This window comes from Fonsecaea pedrosoi, assembly GCF_000835455.1.
Source record: "Fonsecaea pedrosoi CBS 271.37 unplaced genomic scaffold supercont1.4, whole genome shotgun sequence".
In the NCBI taxonomy this organism is placed as follows: Eukaryota; Fungi; Ascomycota; class Eurotiomycetes; order Chaetothyriales; family Herpotrichiellaceae; genus Fonsecaea; species Fonsecaea pedrosoi.
In genome coordinates this window covers 3,569,114-3,584,803 of record NW_013550612.1, presented here as the reverse complement: position 1 = coordinate 3,584,803, position 15,690 = coordinate 3,569,114, and the positions used below count along the sequence as shown (strand labels likewise).

Here is a 15,690-nt window from a genome sequence, read left to right as displayed (position 1 = left end):
AGAAAGCATATCAATCTTTAGCAAATATCTCCGCCGCCCCTGTCCCTCCACGTCACAAGCAGCATTCCGTGACACACATTTACTCCCAGGTCCGCTCCTTTCCTCCACAAAAAGGGCAATGCCTGAAGCTCCGTCTCGACCGACTCGCCCCAGGACGCTGACCAGACTTGTCACTAATGCTGCCGTTTCCCTACAAAAGACCCTGAGTGGAGGGACCGCCGAAGATGGCGACATCGCATGTTGGAACCCGGCTCTGGGGGACGGCCCTGAAGTTACCTCTCTTCCACCAGCTTCTCGTTTATCGACGCAGGATGGCAAACAGATGGCTCTGGAGCTTCGGAAAAAGGGTGAGCTGGGATGGAGGAAATATGTCAAGTACTTCACGCCGTCGTACGTCAAACTCTCTTCAAATGTCGAGGCTGCGTGTTGACGGCGCTTACGCAGCTGGTTCACGGTGACCATGGGCACTGGTGTAAGTGCCTTTCCACTCGCCAAGTTGATGCAAATTCCTGGTCCTGTCCTTCAATCCAGAAGCCGGCGAGGAACTCGTCTCATCTGCTTTTGACACAACGGCTGATTTCAGGACACCACAAGGTCGTGGCGAGCCTCCTCAATCAATTCCCATACAACGCAAGATGGTTGTATTGGCTCTCGGTCATTGTGTTCTGCCTGAACATTGGTCTCTTCGCCTTCTTCATCTTCGTGTCCGTTCTCCAGCTCGTTCTGTTTCCCAGGGTCTGGATCACTATAGTCGAGCGACCCAATCAGGCATTCTTCCTGAGTAGTATACCAGTGGTGGGTGTCCCCGGCTGCCTTTCTGGAGACTGCGCTGACACGGCCAAACAGAGTCTCGGGACTATCGTCAACATGATGGTGTTTGTGTGCGCTCCTTCGTGGGGCAGATGGGTCATTTACCTTTCATGGGGGTGAGTGCTGCCTCTCAGTTTTGCACAGTGCCTTTCTCTGACCAGCTCAGGCTATGGATGGCCGATGCAGCCATCTCACTGCTGTGTGCCTTGTTCCTCCCCTTCCTGCTTGTGATCAAACGACAGGAAGAGACTCCCCTGTCGACGTTCACCGCACTGCAGATGTTCCCTGTCATCGGGACTGTTGTCGCATCCGCCACCGCGGCATTGGTTGCAAATGTCTTGCCCAACGACGAGCAAGCTTTGGCCACCGTCATCATCGGCTATGTCCTTTGGGGCGTAGGCGTTCCTTCTGCAATATTTATCCTCGTCATCTATTGGCAGCGTCTGACCATCCACAAACTCCCGCCGCGCGAGGTCATTGTTTCTTGTTTCATCCCCTTGGGTCCTTTGAACATGGGTGCGTTTGCAATCATGAAGCTCGGAAGCGTCGCGATGAGAGTGTTCGCTTCGACCAAGACCATCCACCCTCTGGCCGGAGATCTGGCGTACAATTTGGGAGTGCTTCTATCTCTGGTCCTGTGGGGGTTCACCTTGCTGTGGCTTTTTCTTGCCGTTGCAACAATATACCATTGCAAGCACTTCCCGTTCAATATGGGCTGGTGGGGGTAGGTTTCGTCCCGAGGACAGGCTCAGTCAAGCAGTTTGGCGACTCACAGTGGACAGGTTCACCTTTCCGATCGGCACCTTTGCACTCTCGAGCAATACACTCGCAAAAGAGATACCCTCCAAGTTTTTCCGCGTCATTGGATCTGTAATGCTCTCATGCTTTTTTCGCGTCACCTGGCTGATCGTTGCAACCACAGATAACCTCGGTTTGCGTATTCCTGCTTTGGATACTGGTCGTTTACGCCACCCTTCGAGATCTCATCACGGGCGGGCAGCGACTATTCAAGACACCTACAAGAGCCGCCCCAAATATCGATGATAAAGCGCCCGACCAATTCGACGACGCAGCCGAGACCAAACTTGTGTGAAGGTCGAGAACGACGATTCGTGTGTTGAACAATACACAGACAGCTCTCAATATTTCGAGAATGTTGGAGTATTGGCTGGCTCTGGCCAAGTCACCTCTTGGACTCAACTGGAGACAAGTCTCATCTTGCGGAATGCATCAATATACAAGCAATGCTGCGCAGAGAAATCTTCGGTAGACTCCTTGAAAAGACGAGTACTCGGTCGTTCTGTCACAGACTCCACCCTGACGAAAGGTGGACTTTCGAAAGCCGTCCGATATTCGTCAACTTAGGCTCCTGTCTGTCAGGACAATGAACTCGGAGATGACTGAGCTGAGATGAAGTGTCACCCACCTGGGACGTCCCCAGGAGGTCACTGTTTCTGACGAAGGGAGACAGCAGAATCTCAGAGATATCTGTCGAGGAGGGAAGCATAGGCTGGTGATCTTCGTGACGGCTTCGACCGGACGATGATGGTTTACTTGACAGGATTCACAATATATTCATGCTTCGGCGAGGAAGTCATGAAAAAGATGGTGGAACACGGACACTTGGCATTGATTCAGCCAGAATGAAAGGGAAGGCCCCCCAGCCTATAGGATTCTGATAGACGCCCATCGCACAGTATCAAATGAGGATATGTCAAGTATCTATATACCGAGTACTCAGTATGTATATACATGTCTGAGGCGTCAAGGCGTCGAGGGTCCAGATATCCTTCTCGCCTTCCCGCCTTATCTCTTATCGGGCAATAAGATAAGGAGACATCCCCCTCTCCCCGCATTAAATCTTGGAACAAGTCTGTAAAAGAATCGAAACTGCCACCTGCCCGACTTGCGACTTTTTCCTGATTCATAAACTCCAACACACACTTACAGACAGAGACAGGGTGAAGCGAGAGGGTGATAAAAAGAAAGGAACAAAACACACACACACACACACACACACACACACACACACACACACACACACCAACTCCATAACACGATGACGGAAATAGACGAAGCAGCAGCATCGTCAACGTCGACACCGCCGCCCCCTGTGCGCATCCTGATCATCAACCCCAACACGTCCCAACCCATGACCGACGCGCTGAAACCCGTCGTGCAGGACCTGGGGATTCCAGGCGCGCAATACACGTTCTTCACGTCGCCCACGCCGGGCATCCCGAGCATCAACTCGCCCGCCGACGCGGCGCGGTCGGCCGACATCTGCCTCCCGCATCTACTCCCCCTCGTGCCCCACCACGACTGCTTCCTCGTCGCGTGCTACAGCCAGCACCCGCTCGTCGCGCGCCTCAAGGCCGAGTGTGCGGCCGTCGCGGCCGCGGCGACTCAAGGGCCCCAAGGGTCCGGGGCGAGGAAATACGTCACGGGCATCTTTGAGGCGAGCGTGTTGGCGAGTCTGGCCTTGTTGCGCGACTCCCCACCTGACCAGACTTCTGCGAACGCTGCCGCCACTGCTGCTAGGGAGAGACCGGCGTTTGGGATCGTCTCGACCGGAAAGATTTGGGAGGAGGCCCTGCAGATCGCCGTCGAGGAGTTTCTCGGCTGTCCGACCACGAAAACGACGTCGCCCTTTGTCGGGTGCGAAACCACGGGTCTCAACGCGAGCGAGCTCCACGACCTCCCTGCCCACGAAGTCCGCAGGAAGATGATGGACGCGACCAAGCGGCTTCTCCTGCGCGGGGCCAATACCGATGGCGATGGCGAGACCGACAGCAACAACAACAACAAGAACCACCTCGTCTCGCGCGTCCAGGCTATCTGTCTCGGCTGCGCGGGAATGGTCGGTCTGGACTCGGCGGTGCGCACGGCCTGCGTCGAAGCCCTCGGCGACGAAAGGGGCAGGGAGGTCTATATCGTCGATGGGGTCAAGGCTGGCGTGGGCACTTTGTACGCTCTCGCGCGCGGCGGTTTCTCCTGAGAACGTATGCCCTATAACGCTATATACCCTACCTATGCACGAATGAACCCTCTATGTATATACATAGTATCGCTCCTACTATCCACCACGTTATGTATGTGGGAGTGGGATTTACGGATACAGTCGACTACGTTACGTTACGTGGTACGCTACCCACAGAAGCCCGGTGCCCTGAACCTTGCCGATTGAGAATAGAAGAAGAAGTTGGGGGGGGGGAGTAATATGTCTTGTGTTGCAAAGGCTATACTATGCAGCTGGATCAACTAAAGGAGCGACAAGTGAGTTGGACACCTCCGAGTCGAGTCGAGTCGAGTCGAGTTCTAGTCGAAGGAGGGTAGGAGGAAAAGCGGAAACGACAGTACAAGTACAACAACAGTGTACTCGGGAACCAAAAACAAATCTGTGCAGTCTAGGTGACCCCAAAAGAGAAAGACAGAGAGAGCCCGACCCTTTTGGTATTTCGCCATTTCGCAATGCAAAGGGAAAAAAAGCAGTCTAGCCACCCCCATCGCATCGTATGCCGAGAGCGGCCGAGCGGCTTCGTAAGCCCTGCTAATTTCTTTGCCATTACCTGCACATTAGGGTCGGAGAGAGTGCGCTGCCTGAGCCAAGCGGCCTCAGAACAGCTTGTGCTCCAGCGTCATGTCGGACTCGGGTTGCAGACCGACACAGGCCCGGAAGATGTTGGTCAGGGCGCTGCGCTGTTTGGCCAAGGCGTTGACGACGGGCGTTCCAGGGGGCGTGAGAGGTGCCTGGGAGAGTCATGTCAGTGAGATTCTAACAAGAGTTGTGCGCTCTTACCTTCAACATGTAGCTGAGAATGCTCAGGACGCTGTGGAAGCCCTTGTATTCCGCAGCAACTTCAGTCTTCCATTGGATGCGGGTCATCATCTCAGCGACGAGGACAAGGTCGATGATCAAGGGCGAGGCCAACAGGGAATCCTCGCAGACATTGAAGATGCTGATGGTCTGGTGGCCACCCATGAAGATCTCGGCATAGTACTCGTCCAAGGCTCGCTTGTTGTCTCCGACAGCGGGCATGTACTTGATAACAACGGTGTGGTCTGGGTGCTCATCTTTCTTGTACAAGACACTGTTGGCAGCCACCATGTCGTCGACGACATTGGACTTGGAAATCTCTTTGGAACGGAACTGTTTCTGAGAGCTCAAGTTCTTGCCGTCGTTGTTGCCCAGATGGTTGTAGCTTGCAATCGACGTCAGTTTGATACCAGCGTTGATCAAGAAATCGACCAATGCCGACTTCATCTTGGTCTGACCCGACTTGAAGTCATCACCTCCAATGTACGAGTCGTGCTTCTCAGCGAGCTGGATGGCACCGGGAACAAAGGTGTTCTGAGGGGAGCCGTTGATGAAGGGCGTCTTTTCAAGGATGCAAGCCACGGAGAAGACTGTCGAGGGCGACACTTCCTCATGGCCTTGCTCGATCGCTTTCAGCAAGTTCTCGGCGGTGTCGTTGACGCCGGCAATGATGTCGGCGTAGCGCTCAGTGTTGGCAGTCCAGAGAACAATGACCTTGTCAAGGTTGTTCTGAGCCTTGAAGTCCCTGTACAAAGTTTAGCATCTCTCAATATCTTGGGTGACGAGGAGGCTGTCGCACCTAATGTCTGCCCTGATCTGATCAACATGGGCCATGCTGGCCTTGTTTCCCGGCAGGATGTTGTCCGCACGATCTTCCTGGTTGGCAGCAATGAAGTCTGGGTAGTAGATACTGGGCAGCGGCTTCATGAGAGCCATCTCCTTGTACACCATGGCCTTGAGGGTTGGTTCAAGGACCTGAGCACGGTCCATTGCGGCGGCCAGGTTCAGGCTGCTGATATCCCAGCCACCAACCACAAGGTCGTTAGGGTGAACCATGGGCAAGACGTCATGGAAAGGAATGTTGATCTCTTCGTTGGTTTTGGCGTCAGCCCCGAGTTTGATGGTTGAGCCCATGATGATGGAGCCGTAGTAGTTGGCAGCACGACTCCCTTCACGAGTGTCCCAGACAAGTCCACGACGGTTGGCGATGATGCCGGCAGTGACAGTGGAGCCATTGTTGCCGCCCCATCCCACCAGCATCACACCGACCTTGGGCACTTTACGGTCGACTTTGAAGTCATAGACGGTTTCCTTGGGCGTCGCCGTGTATTTCCCATCGGCAGACTTGGTGACTGCTGTGGTGCGGTAGACATACTTGCTCTTGATGTGTTCGTCAGTATACGTAACGTTGGGAGAGTCGACCGTGAAAAGATCCTTGTGCGATTGAGCCGAGTCCGAGGCGTGATTGTTGCTATACCCGTTCATGGTGCCGACGCCGATTTCCGCGTGTGGTGCCATATTGAGCTCGAGAGGAGTGACTGAATGAGCTTGACGAATAGTTTAAAGTGGCAGCGGTTTCTCTGATAAATGGCGAATTTATCGGGTCTGTATTATATCCGATGCTCCTCCAGGAGGGGAAGAGCGTCGGCTACCGTTGAACGGGTGATGAGAGCTTAAAAGTGGTTTGTGAGTGAGCGAGCATTTTGCAAGAGCGGTCCGAAGAGGAAAGAATATGAAGACAAGACCAAATTGTCAATAGAACGAGCGGCATCCAACGTCGACGTCCAAGGACGATTGCGGTGGTAGAGGGGATACATCAAGGTACCACCCGCGGTCAACTGCATGGCCAAAGGTACGATAGACCTGACACGAGATTGACGCCAGGTACCGCCAGATTGAAGATGCGAGAAGAAATGCATGGACAGGGGTTGGATGCAGGTACCAGCACTGCAAAACTGGACAGGGTAGAGGCAGCATGGTCGGTACTTACGAGGGCAACAAATTCGAAAACGTCTTGGCGGTTGGGCGGATCACTCGGTGGTGATCCTTGTGTGTAGAAGAGGAATGAGAATAGATCACAGCCGGGCGGTGATCAGACTCGCGTTCCAGACAGCTTTGTAGGGCGTCAATTGTATATTGTGTGGTGTCGAGAGGGATGGAAGAAAGGGAAGACGGACGGCTTCTTGTATCCCACAAGCAATTGTCACTCGGTGTGCGGTGGAGAGTGTGACTAATGGGAATTGCGTCTTCCTGGCCTCGCTAATTAGACTGGCGTGTCTGGGTCCCCGTTTAGTCTCTTGTTGCTTTGACCGCTTCGATACTGACTCTCTGTTCTGAAGTCGTGAATGCGTTCCGACTGCCGTTCGGGCACCAAGGGCTCCATAATAATAGGGGGGATGTGCTGAGCTGTACTCTGTCGATAAGAGGGTTTGTTCGTGGATTCTGTCCTTATCATTCCAAGAGGTGGAAACTGTGGTACAGGCGCGTGGGATTGATCGAGTGATGTTCAGTCTCGGTCCCACGCCAGGCCCGACCCATCGTCTTTCTTTTCGCTTTTCGCTTTTCGTGTCTTGTTGCTGGCTCCATAGACGCATCAATCCCAAATGCTGAGATGCATGTGCATTTGGACCGCATGAGACTTGCACCACTTGTTACCGCTGTGGTCCGGAACCATCTCTTGGAGATCCCTCGTACCTCCAATCAATTCGGCACAGCCCAGAATCTCACCTTTCTCAACCTCCCGCATCTCTCCGAATCCAGTCTTGATATCCGGCTGCATCCACAGGCTTCAATCTTGCTCGTCAGCTTTTGTCTCCAATCTCCCCTCGGCTGTGCTGTCGATTGTCGTTGCGGTCACACGACGTGCTCCTTGGCCCAGTTTCAAACCTTGATGCCTCCAATCCACTCCCTGGCGGCGTTTCTGTTCGTGCCGCTAAAAGTGCGGTTTAGGTCTTGCTTCGGGCCGCCCAAGTCAGTCATCTATCTTCTTCTGCCCTGGGGAAGAAGTCTCCGTGTCACACAAACCGGGGGTTGCTTCTTTGTGGTCGTCAAAGCAAGCTTTGGGATTTCTGTTCCCTTTCCGAATCGTGGGATAATCTTTTTCCTGTCTCGGTTGTTTGCCTGCTTGCCAGATCTGACACTAAATACCCTGCCGAGTGACATTGACATCCCAGCAAAGCACATGATACGCTAAGACACCCGATGGCATGCGCGTGTGCGTCGTGGGGGTATCCATGCTTACCGAAGTGCCGGAGTAGACGCTCCAACGGCCTCGTTCGAGTTTCGTGCCCTCCAGCGAGAAAGGAGTCGAATGGAACATGTCAACCATCCCTGGTAATTAAAAGACAAGTCAAGTAGCTCCCGATCTTACCTTGGCCTCGCTTGCTGGTATGTCCTCAGTGCATAGAGCCAGCAACGCGACGTCACACAAACAATCGTGGTTGAAAAGACAAGCAAAGCTCACTCGAAGGAAAGCGTTCCGATCAGGCGTCACAGCAGGAAAAGTTTGGCCTTGGATGTGCAGCGGCATAAACATTATCGATATATAGCTAATATATTCTTCTGATCGCACACCGGAACACCATGCTTCCGCTTGAAATGGACGCTCCATATGTCCGGCATAAGTCTCGTGTATATATACTTGATGTTAGCAGGAAGAAAGGATTGCAGCGGATCATACCATGCTCTGCCACGAACTGGAACTGTTGCCGGCCGCGTAAACTTGAAGTTGCTAGTGTCCACTCCTCATCCAGTGCCCTCTCCAAAAAGACTCCTGTGCTTTGCCAAACGATCGAAATCCGGCGTCAAGCATTGCGTCTGTCGTTGTCGTGAAATTAGGTCATCGTCATTAATCTGGTCGTTCTTCGCTCTGGGAAATTCCTGCCCTTTACGAGTCCAGGGTCTCCACTGGAGATGTACTCTCGAATCAGTGGGCTCGGGCGGCTGGGAGCATTGTCATGGGATCTTGGTAAGGTTGCAAGCCGAAACGCATCTCGTTCGCAGTAGACCTTCCCAGACAGTTCAAAGTAGTCGTGGTCCAGTCGGATCTTGCAAGTTGTGCACTTTAGGCAATCCGGATGATGTTTCTCTTTGCCGCGCCCCGCGACGTTGGCGGTTTCCATATACAGGCCTTCGATTCCTTTGCCGCAGGTAGCACAGAGAGAATTCTCAAGCTCGTGGTAGTGGTAAGCACAGTACGGGTGATCATCATGAACGTAGAATTCAGCCGTCGGAAACGCAATCTTGCATGCCCAGCACACAAAGCACTCCTTGTGGTACCGGCCAGTTAGCCGACCGTCTGCGCTCGACACTGACTTTTGTCCCGTGAGGATCAGCTGAGAACAGCCGCGACAGACTCCTTTATTGGGAACTGCAGACTTGGCACTGCTGCTCAATGACACCTGAGGAGCATGGGTTGATTTGGGGCTTGTTTGTAGACCCACTGAGATCGAGAATAGTGAGTCTGTCGAGTCAGATTCGCGGTTGGGAAGGTCTGGGAGTGGTGATAGACGACCTTGCTGAAAGAACGGATCCGTTGGCGAATCGGGTGGAAGGTCTGGGATCTTTGGTCTTAGTGGTGCAGGCACATCAGGATGCTCCGAGTTGAGGACACCGGAATTGGATGGTCCGGACGCTTTGTGTGTAACAAGTTCGGCCTGTGGTGAACTCGATCTGGTGCTGGCAGTGTTCTCGGAGAATGCAGCCGAACCGTAGGACGACGCCGAGTCAACTGACACCCGTCGAAGAGCCTCGATGAGCTCTGCACCTGGAGCACCAGGCGACACCGCAGTAGTCTCTGGCGACCCCGGTGTTATAGCGATGTCAGTCTCAATAGGGGGGGTTGGTGGGCGCAGCGGTTCTTCTCTGGCTGGTTCCACGACAACCATTGGAGTTACAGCAGCCCGCTCAGGTGTCAGTCCTTCCAATGCCTTCAGCGACTCCTCGTGGTCCGGCAATAGTCCAGGAGACACCGATGGCGACATGGTAACAGGGGATGGATCTGCAGCGCTGAGTGACCGGTCGCTCATTGGACTAACAATACTTCGGCTTGTAAAATAACTGTCGTGCGTATCTGGCTCGTCACTGAGAGCCTGCCGGACCACATCCCGCCGTGACCCTGAAGACTGAGACTGTCGTCGACCAAACAAACGTCCCAGTCCTCGCGTCAAGCTACCAACCGGCGATGCTTGTGGGAGTGTAGGTGATTTTACCAAGGTCATAACCTCTTTGCTGTCCAGCAGTGGCGGGGGTCTTTTGGCTCTGTATGACGGCTCAGTATCAGCTCTAGAGCGCTCCTCGATCAGTCTTGGGGCCTCGTTCGTAGCCTCTGGCTTGGATTTGTTGGTTCCTGCGTCACCAAAGTCGAATGCACTGAAATCCGGGATCGCTTTTGCGTCGGGTGTCGGCTCTCTCTGGGCGCTAGAGCTTGAGACCTCTGGCGTGAAACTCTTTGCTTGTAGCATTTCCAGAGCACCATCGCCCTGGCCTACTGAAATCGGCTCAGGTGGTTTCTTCTCTGGTTCTGGCGGCTTTTCACTTTTCTGTTGGTAACCGTCCCTCTCAGTGCTCCGCGAGGGGCTGCCTCCATTTCTAGGGCTCGGTGAACGCGGCTGCTTCTGTGTCGATGTTTGATAGGCCAGAGTCATCACCGAGTTATCTGATCCTCCTCTTGAAAGTGGGTACGGTCTGCTCCCCACAGGTAACGCTTTCTGGGTATCGCGAGACTTGGACGGTTTTGTATCACTGCGATGAGTTGCAGATCTCTCACGCTTTCGTGTCGTAGCAGCCCTCGAAGGCAAAGGAAAGGGAGGGAATGCACAATCGAGATTCGTCAATTCTGGCGATGGTGGACGTCGGGGTCCCGGTACAGATGCTTTGCGGATAGCCGGCCCTGGTGACTGAGGGCCAGAAGTTGCACTCACAGGAGACATCAGCGAGCTGTGTCCGCTGCTTGCAGGCGTGAGTTCGCCGTGAAGAACTGGAGGTCGAACTGAAAGGGTAGGTCAGTATTTGCCGAGACGAACACTTCTGCGAAACTCACAGCCGATAGAAGGATCGATTCTGGGCAACAACGGTCGTTGCGGTCTCGCGCTCCTTAGACTTGTAGATGAGTCTGTCCGTGGAAGAGGCGGAGGCACAAACGAAGCTGGTATTGTCAGTCCATAGTATTGAATGTGGGCACGAGACATGTAAGTATACCTGGTGTTGCGGGTGGTTGTGGTGCTGGAGGTGTTGCTGCTGCTGCGCACTGGTGCTTGGTCAGGCTCGCCATATCAACATCTTGTCCGCAATCTGAACATTTAATGACAGGCAACAAGGTTGGATTCCTTGCGGGGACTTCCATCCTTCGTTTCCCTTCCTGCGAATCCCTTGACCTTCAACTGTATCGTCTATTGTCCCAACCCTTGCAGCATCGACGACCTCAGCAAGCTATTGCCTGAAAACAGCTCTGCGACGATCTGCCTCCGAGCGCAAGGTTGAGTCAGTGGCTGGAGGATATCGTATCCAGTTATCTAGAGTTTGGTAACACGGGCAGCAAGGGAAATGGTCTTGTTAAGACAGTGACCATGGGCCAGAACAACCAATCCACGGACAAGCAGGGACAGGGTGCGTTAACGCCGGCTACCTCGATAACAAGATCGTGGCCAGGAACACGTACGAGTAGTGTACGAGCACATAACTGGTAGGCGCCTAGCCACTTTGGCGGCAGACTGTCATGTCAAAGCACTCTTTGGCTGGGGTAGGAGATGAGGCTTTCAGAAAGTTCGTGCCTAGTTGATTAGAGAGTGGAGATGAAGCCACGGCGTCGATCAAAACCAACAGTAAGTGCTTGCGGTGGGCTTCTCTAGGCCGCTTTAGCATTGACGTTTGACCAGGGGCCCTGTTCTGGGCCCCGTAACCAGTGAGATTTGTGCCAGAAAAGATCGAGAGGCACATGCTCTCCGACAAGTTCGTTTCCTACCTAAGGGACGGTGCTGGAACACTCCTTCGAGGGAACCTTAACATAGTGGTTTCTTGGCTGCCATCTCTTTAAGTAGCTCCAACAGCAATCAATTAACCGTGTGTGAACCACTGTGCTCGGCGTCGATCGATGTCCCAGCTTTTTTCTCAGAGAGGCGGATTTCCCGATTGAGATTGATATGTACATTGAACCCTTAGCTTGCGTCGTCATCTCGAGGTGCCGTTGTCGCTTTACCGCACGAGGACTAAGTCGCAGCCACGAACAGCCACATTGACATGGTTGCACTCCCAACGGTGCAGGCAAAGGAGCGCTTGTGGCTGTCTGCTAGGCCTCAATGGGGTATTGGATTCTGGGTCCCACAACCAACGGACATTGGTTTTTAACCCGTTGAGATAAAGTTGCAGATACCGTCGACTGGAAGCTGTAGAAATTCTCCGAGAAGCCAGGGGGAGGCAAAAAAGGACAGGCCCGGAGATCATGGTGACAAGGATCAGAGTGGGAGATGCAGGGAGACCACACAGCTGCCAGACAGACAACACATGGAAAGTCAACGGCTGTGAGTTTGGCCACTGTCGTGGGACTCTGGTGATGAGTGGTTTGGCAGGAGATTAAATTGGAGATGAGGTTGTCGTTTGTGGGAGGCAGAAACAGCCAGTGGGTGGCTAGCCTAAAAGAACCCCCAAACCCGACACTAAACGCCTAGCAAACTTGGGTGATTTTTAACTAAAAAGCCTGGCCAGTCCTGCCCACCAGCGCCCAGCAGATCCCACACCGCCGCGGCTTCACAGGCGCCCGCCGGGCTTTCCCCTGATTTCTTCACTCACCAATCAGTGGTGCAATATTTAACTTCGCTTGCATATCAGAGCAACCATCACTATTACATACTTTTCCCCCCGGATGTCACGACGGTCCCGCAGCTAGGTTCGAGGAAAATGCCTCTCCCTTCAGTGGAAGATTGATGTCGAGAAGACATGCAACCAGCAGAACATCGATAATTCGGCGCAAATTGGCCACATAATACAGCATTTGTCACCAATCGCTGCATGATCGTTGCCATCACGGAACCCAGTCGGAGAAACATAAGCAAGGCCACGAAGTGACAAGGCTGATGGACTTGCTACTCGTACACGTACGAGGTAATACATGGCGGTCTACCATGAACGGGACTGGCGGATAATCCACACTCGTTAGGATCAACTGGGAAGAAGATGTCGTGGCTCACCGCCGATCACTTTCCCACTCCACACGAACAACAGGTGACGGCTCATCTCGCGTCGGTGAGAAGAGTCCAGACAAGCAAGAACTTCCCCATGTCGGTTTCATCCTTCAAAACTGGCTGCACCTCATCCCGGCAGCTGCTTTTCCAACTCCACCACCTTGGGCATAGAGACACCACCAACCCTGACCTTGCTGACATCTGGCTCAAACCCCTCTTCGACATCGGGATACGGGCCCATGGGTGTAATGGCCTTGGGGTTGATATCCCAATGGCTCTTGGTGTAGTTCTCCTTGATGTGCTTGAAGTCCGTCGTCTCCCTGAATCCCTTGACATTCCAGTATAAGTTCTTCAACCAGTTGTTCAACTGCGGGTAGTCGTGCCGAATCGTGCCTAGGTTACATTTGAAATGCTGCACGTACACGGTGTCGAAGCGGACGATTGTAGCATATGCCCTGATATCTAACTCGGTCAGGTCTTTGCCCAGGATGTACGGTCCGCCGTTCTGCGCGACCATCTTTTCCAGTCTGTTAAGGGCGGCAAACACCACGGGCACGTTTTTGTCATACGTTTCCTGGTCTGGTGCGAATCCGGCCTTGTACACACCAGTGTTCAAGTCCCTCTGCATCCAGTCACCCACCTCGTCGATCTTACCGCGCAGATGCTCCGGGTACAGAGTGACGCTCGCATATTCCTCCGGCAGAAGCGAGTTAAAAGCCACCTGCAAGTTCCTCATCAACTCGGGGCTCTCGTTATTCACGATTGTTCCGGTCTCCTTGTCCCACAGGGCCGGGACGGAGTATCGTCCTTTATACTCCGGGTCAGCCTTGAAGTAGACCTCGTGCAGATACTGGCTTCCAAACAGCTTATCGACCGTGGCATTTGGGTACTCCTCGTCGGACTTCGGGAATTGCCACCCAGGCCACCCATGCTCGTCTCCTTTCGGATAGGGCTTCACAACGGAGATATCTATGAGGTCGGTAAGGCCCTTGAGATGGCGGACGAGGTTTGCTCTGTGCGCAAATGGGCAGAACAGCCCGATGTACATGTGGTAGCGGCCCTGCTGTGGAGGAAATGGCCCGTCTGGGGTTATCTGGCCATGCCATGATTGCGTAGATCCCTTTAGGTGCTCGGCCACAGTGCTAGGGTTAGGGCGGCCGGGAGTGGCTCCTGTACTTGTCGCCGTCGATGAAGCCATTAGAGGCGGGAGACTGTGGATCGTATTAAGGGCGAGGGCCTCACGATGGGGTGAGATGATCTGTTTCGTCAATGACTGCAGCCTCCTCATTCAATTTGTGTTCCCTTTTACATGGACTTAAATTGTGTTTATGGTAGGAAGCAGAGCGGAAAAGACATTGACCAGAGGTAATAGTAGCGAAAATGAGGTACATGGAGTCCAGGTTGATTACAATATTGGGGGCGCTTCAATTCCGTCTCCTATGACGTCAACTCCTGTCGTAGCATGTTTCTATATACATACATAGGTACAGTTGACAATGTCGCGCAGGCAGTTTGCTTTTGGAGACCCTAAAAAACCCAGGGTGATATGATGGTCTGGAGCTCACTTTTGCTTCTTTAATGCAGCAGAGAAAGCAGCATTGCATTCATTCGGCCGTTCCTTGCACGTTGGCAGACTGGTCTGGGTACTTACGTCTCAGACTTGACCTTCTCCTTCAGCTGCTGCCCTTCTTCAACCTTCTGGGATAACACCTTCTTCACATCGTCAATAGCACTTCTGACCAGTTTCTCTGCTTCTTGCCCATGCTTTTGACTGAGTTCCTGCAACTGCTGCAACTTGGGTCCAATCTCCGATCCACCAGGCATCATGTTAAGGAACTGCTCGATGCCACCACCGGCGCTTTCAGAGACTTTATCCACTTGGTCTTTCACGAATTTTTGGAGATCGTCTGTGTTTCCTGACTGGGCCGCATCTTGAACCTTCTGCCACAGTTGACCCAGGTCACCACGAAGTAGCTTTGACTTGTTCTCCTCGATAAGCTTCTTTATTTGCGGTTGCTTGTCCAGAAGTGGCTTGGCCTGCTCCATGCCCTTCTGCCAGGCTTGATCGCCGTACTTCTTCAGGTGTTGTGACTTCTCCTGTAACAGATCCTGCAGCTTCTGCACTGTCGAGAAGCCGACACCACCAGCCAGAATGTCACGCATTTGCTGCCATGTCTCGTCAACTGCCTTCTTAGCTTCTGGACCGTACTGCTCGCCCATCTGCTGCAGCTGCTCAAACCTGCCTCCAAATTGACTCTTTAATTGGGGATGGTTATCCAGGATGTCTTGCCCAGCGCTGGCCGCCAGACTGCCGATGCGCTTGAAGCAGTCTTCAATGATTTCCCAGGCTTGCACACCAGCTTCCATGCTGAATCCCTTCTTGGTGACGTCCTTCAGCTTCCGGTAGGTGTCGTTGACGATTTTGTCTACCTCGTCTCCATGCTTTTCCCGGACCTTGTCCACGTCCTCGAAAGCGGAGTCGACGTATTTTGAAGCCCCTGGAATCATTCTTGTGTAGCTTTGTACCGTCTCCTTCAGCCACTGGATGGCTTGGTTAGGCTCCGGGGCGTTCTGAGTTGCCTTCTTGAAGGTGTCGTCGACGTAAGTCTTCGTGGAGTGTATAGTGTTCATGGCAGTTTTGGCACCCGAGAACTGATACCACATGTATCCCAGGACAAATGCAAAAGAGCCACCAGCCAGACCCCCAAGAAGAGCCTGGCTTGAAGATGATGAGGCATCAGTAGTAGGTTTGGCTGGAGCTGTAGACTGGAAGCGCGTGGTCCGGGATTGCGAAGGCACCTGGATCGGTCGACGAACTCTCAGTGCTCGCCCTGAGCGAAGAGCTGCGGCTGGTGTTCTTCCGAGCATCGTGCGGTAGTATCAGGG

At 53.4% G+C, this 15,690-nt stretch overlaps 6 protein-coding genes across 6 annotated transcripts; 2 read left to right on the top strand and 4 right to left on the bottom strand.

Annotated features, from left to right (window-relative positions):
* Positions 1-118: 118 nt before the first annotated feature.
* On the top strand, positions 119-1,903 carry Z517_07096 (uncharacterized protein; the record flags this gene model as incomplete). The annotated part of the gene is made up of 7 exons (XM_013428834.1): positions 119-390; positions 445-472; positions 595-795; positions 847-926; positions 977-1,534; positions 1,593-1,680; positions 1,733-1,903. The coding sequence occupies 7 exons, from the start codon at positions 119-121 to the stop codon at positions 1,901-1,903; spliced, it is 1,398 nt and encodes a 465-aa protein (XP_013284288.1).
* A 966-nt stretch (positions 1,904-2,869) lies between these two features.
* On the top strand, positions 2,870-3,808 carry Z517_07095 (uncharacterized protein; the record flags this gene model as incomplete). The annotated part of the gene is made up of 1 exon (XM_013428833.1): positions 2,870-3,808. One exon carries the CDS (start codon positions 2,870-2,872, stop codon positions 3,806-3,808), a length of 939 nt encoding a protein of 312 aa, XP_013284287.1.
* A 617-nt stretch (positions 3,809-4,425) lies between these two features.
* On the bottom strand, positions 4,426-6,145 carry Z517_07094 (uncharacterized protein; the record flags this gene model as incomplete). Its single annotated transcript, XM_013428832.1, has 3 exons — positions 4,426-4,560; positions 4,610-5,372; positions 5,427-6,145. The coding sequence occupies 3 exons, from the start codon at positions 6,143-6,145 to the stop codon at positions 4,426-4,428; spliced, it is 1,617 nt and encodes a 538-aa protein (XP_013284286.1).
* Positions 6,146-8,460: 2,315 nt separating this feature from the next.
* Z517_07093 (uncharacterized protein) lies at positions 8,461-10,898 on the bottom strand (the record flags this gene model as incomplete). Its single annotated transcript, XM_013428831.1, has 3 exons — positions 8,461-10,616; positions 10,668-10,772; positions 10,826-10,898. 3 exons carry the CDS (start codon positions 10,896-10,898, stop codon positions 8,461-8,463), a joined length of 2,334 nt encoding a protein of 777 aa, XP_013284285.1.
* A 2,033-nt stretch (positions 10,899-12,931) lies between these two features.
* Positions 12,932-14,002, bottom strand: Z517_07092 (uncharacterized protein; the record flags this gene model as incomplete). The annotated part of the gene is made up of 1 exon (XM_013428830.1): positions 12,932-14,002. One exon carries the CDS (start codon positions 14,000-14,002, stop codon positions 12,932-12,934), a length of 1,071 nt encoding a protein of 356 aa, XP_013284284.1.
* A 449-nt stretch (positions 14,003-14,451) lies between these two features.
* Z517_07091 (uncharacterized protein) lies at positions 14,452-15,672 on the bottom strand (the record flags this gene model as incomplete). The annotated part of the gene is made up of 1 exon (XM_013428829.1): positions 14,452-15,672. The coding sequence occupies one exon, from the start codon at positions 15,670-15,672 to the stop codon at positions 14,452-14,454; it is 1,221 nt and encodes a 406-aa protein (XP_013284283.1).
* Positions 15,673-15,690: the final 18 nt, after the last annotated feature.